This window comes from Myotis daubentonii, chromosome 9 (assembly GCF_963259705.1).
Source record: "Myotis daubentonii chromosome 9, mMyoDau2.1, whole genome shotgun sequence".
Taxonomy (NCBI): Eukaryota; Metazoa; Chordata; class Mammalia; order Chiroptera; family Vespertilionidae; genus Myotis; species Myotis daubentonii.
The window spans coordinates 67,661,057-67,666,645 of NC_081848.1; the positions used below are offsets into that span (position 1 = coordinate 67,661,057).

Below are 5,589 nucleotides of genomic sequence, written 5' to 3' on the forward strand. Positions count from 1 at the left end.
ATTTACTCATAATATAAATGAAAACTATTTGTTGACATACCAAAAAGCTTCACATATTTAATGTATGCAATTCGATGAATTTGAACATATGCATATATCAGTAAAGTTGTTTTAAAAATCTATTAATGAAAAAACTGGAATGGAACATGTAATGGCAATAAAACAGTTAAGAAAACACAAAGTTCCTGATCTCATGAAACTTATGTTCAAATAAGGTTGACTTTATTGTTTATACCAAATGTGTGTGTATGTATGTATGTATGTATTTATGCACAGGTGTGTGTGTGTGTGTGTATGTGTGTGTGTGTGGGTGTGTGTTTGATATGGCTATGAGTGGTACTTTGAAGACAAATAAAGCAGGCAATAGAATAGAGAACAGTGGAGTCAGAGAAGAGCTTCCTGTGGAAGTGACATTTGATCAATACCTAAATAGGGATAATATCATGTGAATGTCTATAAAAGAGCATTCTAGGCATGCTACATTAAATACAAAGGCCCTGAGAAAGATTATGCTTGGTTTGCTAAAGGAATAGTAAGGACAAATATATGTGGGCCAGAGTGAGCAAATGACAGGAGAGAAAAAACTGACATCAGAAAGGTGTTGTGAAGGAGCAGTAGGTCACATAAACCTTATAGGTCATATAGGCTTTAGACTTCATTATTTTCATATCACCCTGTAATAGCTGTTCTCCCCCAACTCTAACTGCAAGATATGAGGAAGTGACAAGATTGGTTTTGCTGGCTACTCTACTAGTACCAAAGACATTGTCTGCTCCATTAAACACATTCACTATATTTTATTGAATGAATCAATTAATGAATGCAATTAGAACCATATTTCAGTAGAAATAAGTAGAGATCATATCTTGAGTGGAATTCTGAGGTTTTGAGACAGGATATGGTCAGTTATTTGCCATTTAATTTATTGTTGTGCTCAATGGAACCTCAGGATCATGACATCATTTTTGCATTTCTCTAAATACCTAAGTTACCCTCCAGGGTATACATGATTCACTGGGGAAGATGTAGTTCAATTATTTCAGTGAAAAACAATGCAAGCTTTAATTTTTGATCAGCGCATTGCTAGCCTTAGACGTTTGTAGAGACTAAATCTCATGAGACTGATCATAGCTTTTATAAAGGTGACCCTCTGCCTTGAATTCAGTTGTGGCATTTTCTAATCGTTGTTGAATTCATGACTTAATTCTATCAAAGTTATAAGCATCACATTAGGAAACAGAAAATGTGTATTCATCCAACAAACAACAGCAAAAAAAGATAAACTAATAACCACCACTATTTCCAGTGAATATTTCTTTAGGACAAAAGGTAAGATGATTTAATTTATCTCAAAGTGTTCAGATATAGAAAATTTCCAAGAGAACTCAAAAAACATTCAAGTAATTAAAAATAAACATCTCTTCTGTAATATGTCTGAAACACTGAATTTATTGTTACCAACTAAATTAGTGTGATTTTGTTTAGAAGAGAAGAATTTAGGATCACTAGTAACAGATGAGAATTTTATAGAATATTTAGTATATGCATACACATACATACACACATGAATGTATGTATACTTGCATATCTGTGTGTATATATGTGTGTGTAGACAAAATTGAATTAAGTTTGTGTAGAAAGAGTGCCAAAACACCTGACATATTTACTGGTAATGCCTTCTGAAGGGAATTAAATAAAATAATTTCATGCTTTTTATGTAAAAATTGAAAAAATGCTTATAATTTTCAGTCTTCATCATATGTATATACACATGTATGTGTGTATGCACACATATAGGATCATATATATCACAGAGAATATAATTTTATTTATGTCAATTTATATGTTTATTAGATATGTAATATATATATACATATTAATATATATGCATAAAGCAGAGCTCTATGAAATGGCTGCAAAATTTTAAAAGTGGTTATTTTACAAGAAAAAATATATCTGATTCTAGGGACAGAAAGATCAGCCAAGAGACTACTGCAATAATCTAGATGAAAGATGATGTTGACTTGGGCCTTGGTGGTAGGAATGGAGGTGGTGGAAGGTAATTGGCTTATTAATATATTTTAAAAATAGAGGCAACATATTTATTGGTAGAATGGTTGTGGAGTGTGAGATAGAGAAGAGATCAATATTTCCAATATTTATTTGTAATAATTTGAGCAAATGGAAGAATAGAGTTGTCATTGATTTGACATAGAGAATGCTGTGTTTAGAGCAAATTAAGAGAGAACATAAAGAATTCAGTTTTGGGTGATGTTGAGTTGCTATTCTATATTAACTCAGATATGTAAGAAGTTTAAGTCTGGAGTTTGGAAAAGAGGTCAGGTTTGGAGATATGAGTTTAGGTGTTATAAATATATAGATGATATTTAAAGCAATGATATTGAACAAGACCATCAAGGTCAAGTATAAATGGGAAAGAAAGGAGAATAAGGACTGATCTCTGAAGTATTTCAACCTTAAGAGTCAGAGGAAAGAAGTGGAATAAGCAAAGAAGACTGAGAAGGAGCAACCCATATGGTAGGAGGAAAACTCCAAGTCTGGTGTTCTGGAAGATTAGAAAAGAAACTCTTTCAAGGAGTAATAAACAATAAACTCCATCAAATGTTATTGATAGATAAAAAAAAAAGGTGAGGGCTAATTGATCACTGGGTTTGGCAAAATAAAGATTTCTGATGACTTAGGCAAGATCAGTTTCCATGGGTAATGTGGTCAAAACCTGATTTGAGTGGGCTTAACAGAAAACAGAAAAGGATACAGCAAGTACATTCAACTGTATCATATTTTAAGTTGCCAAGGAATTGGATGGTAGCTGGTGAAGATAGAAGGATCAAAGGAAGAAGATAGAAAGTTAGGAGGTAGAGTAGGATATAGACTAATAGGGGTCAGTCATTGAAAACTTTATATACACACACACGCATACATGCATATGTTAAATATTAAATAAAATAGGTTACCGAGTTTCCTTAAGGAAACTTTCTTAGTGCAGTAAGAAAATAAAGAGGTTTAATACATATGTTCTTAAGACATCCTAGAAGCAATTTTACTTATAGCAGAGAATGAGCTACTTGATTTTCCTGGTGTTTTTCTGTACAATTTATTTCCTTGATTTCTTTCTTATCCCAGCAAATGAAGTATCCATTTTGAGACAAAGGTATGAGCAACCATTCAACAGTGACTGAATTTATTCTCCTGGGATTCAGCAATCATCCAGAGCTACGGTGTCTTCTTTTTATGGTGTTTCTAGTCGTCTACATCATCACTGTGTTTGGAAATCTTGGCATGATCTTATTAATCAATATTGATGCACGTCTCCACACTCCAATGTACTTTTTTCTCAGTAACTTGTCCCTTGTTGATGTCTGTTATTCTTCAGTCGTTGCCCCTAATATGCTAGTGAATTTCTGGGTGGAGAACCCAGTCATTTCATTTAGTGAATGTGCCACACAATTCTTCTTTTTTGGTTCTTTTGCTGGTATTGAAGGCTTCCTGTTGGCTGTGATGGCTTATGACCGGTATGTGGCCATCTGCAAGCCTCTTCTTTACACAGTCACTATGTCTCCTCATCTTAATATCGTGCTGGTGTCGGCCACATATCTTGCAGGCTTTCTGAATGCTTCCATTCACACTGGCTTCACCTTCCGGCTGTCTTTCTGCCACTCGAATGTCATCAACCATTTTTTCTGTGACACTCCACCCCTCCTGAAGCTCTCTTGTTCTGATACACGTGTCAACGAGATCGTCATTTTTGCTTTTGCCAGTTTTAATGAACTGAGCTGCCTTCTAACCATTCTCATTTCTTATCTCTACATCCTTGTTGCCATCTTGAGGATCAATTCTGCCAAGGGGAGGCACAAAGCCTTCTCCACCTGTGCGTCCCACTTGATGGTGGTTACCATCTTCTTTGGCACAATCCTGTTCATGTATCTGCGCCCCAGCTCCAGCTACTCAATGGACCAGGACAAAGTGGTGTCTGTGTTTTATACAGTGGTCATCCCCATGTTAAATCCTCTCATCTATAGTCTGAGAAACAAGGAGGTCAAAGCTTCTTTAGGTAAAATTTTTAAAAGACCCTCTTTTCACTTCTGTGCTTAGAATGGCAAAGAATAGAATTTTAGCACACTGAGGGAATGTGGGAATGAGCAAGTCCACCTTCATTCATTCCAGCTCCATTTCATTCTATAATGAGGCTATTTCTTTTCCTGATAGTGGAGTTGGACCAAATGTCCCAGGCATCCGGGGAGCATGATGACACTATAAATCCCACTTATTTCACAAAATCGATATGATTGAAAATAATCCAATATCCATATTCAGAGTTATAAAACCCAATATAAAAGTTGGTGGGACAGGGATAGAATGAGTGGTGGGAGGAATGACTCCATCTCCTCACCTGTTTGATGACTCTGAGATTGGACAGTGGTGTTTTAACTGCCAGAGGACAGGTGATAAGGAGTAGGCTGAGCCAGAATCCATCCAGAGGACTAAAGCCAGGCTTAGAGACTGCCTCTTGTCCCCAATGAACCAGAAAGAAAAATCAGAACTTAATCCCAATAAGGTGCCAAGGTCAAGTGTTTTTAACCTGGGCAAGTGATCTAGACAACAGGGAATGATGGGAACAAATGACAGCATAAGTAAAGATAAGAGGGAATCACAGAACAAGAATGAGGCTTATGGAGCAGAAGTTTCTGAGACTTACAAAAAAAGTATTCTTTATAATTTCTGAAGATGAAGTGTCATGTTGTTTGATCTTTGAGTAAGCAGTTTAAACTTAAAGAGCTAGGGCAAGTTTTTTAAGGAAATAACCACATATATCTATTTTTCTGCTGGCTACAATATAATTGAGACAAGTTTAAAGCTTTCAGTTGGTTTAACTGGTATTTTCATAATTGGGCTATCTCCCCAGAAGGACTGAGTTTTCTTTACAGAAAGTGACCACTGACATGCCGACAGAATATGTTTTAAACTGGCTGGGATTGGGTATAATATACTTGGTGTGATCCCAGCATATCCCTTTGCCATTGAAAGACTAAATAGATCCTAGTACAAAAGCAGACACTTAAAAGAGACTCGGTAATCATTTAAAAACTTTTATTGGTGGTTTATTATGGAGTCATGGAACTGTGACAGCAGATATAAGGAGGTTCTAAGAATCATTCCAATGAAAGATGCAGGGTGATGGAAGACAAACTGTTGCTTCTGGCATCTGACATGTAAAGTGCCCAATAATGACAATTTCATAAAGGCAGTGTTAGAAAAGTTCTCTTGTACTTGGTTGGATTATCTGTTAGATAATTTTTTTTTCAAAAACAAGCTGTCTTATCTTCTTTGAAACTAAACATTTTAATAAACAGATGATATTTCAGTGTCCTATATCTGTCATTTTACAAAAATGTGATCTTAACATATGTTAGCAGAGTATTCAGGACATTTTTCCATGAAGGAACATAGAAACAGACCTGGAAGACTCAGTGGCCCCAGGTCTCTCTCTCTCTCTCTCTCTCTCTCTCTCTCTCTCTCTCTCTCTCTCTCTCTCTCTCTCTCTCTCTCTCTCTCTCTCTCTCTCTCTCT

At 35.8% G+C, this 5,589-nt stretch overlaps 1 protein-coding gene across 1 annotated transcript; it reads left to right on the forward strand.

Moving 5' to 3' along the window:
- The first annotated feature begins 3,174 nt into the window (after positions 1-3,174).
- LOC132241930 (olfactory receptor 5AP2-like) lies at positions 3,175-4,113 on the forward strand. The gene has a single exon (XM_059710878.1). It carries the CDS (start codon positions 3,175-3,177, stop codon positions 4,111-4,113), a length of 939 nt encoding a protein of 312 aa, XP_059566861.1.
- Positions 4,114-5,589: the final 1,476 nt, after the last annotated feature.

Excerpts from the sequence above, each read along its gene's own strand:
- LOC132241930 (XM_059710878.1), top strand. The coding sequence starts at position 3,175 with ATGAGCAACCATTCAACAGTGACTGAATTTATTCTCCTGGGATTCAGC.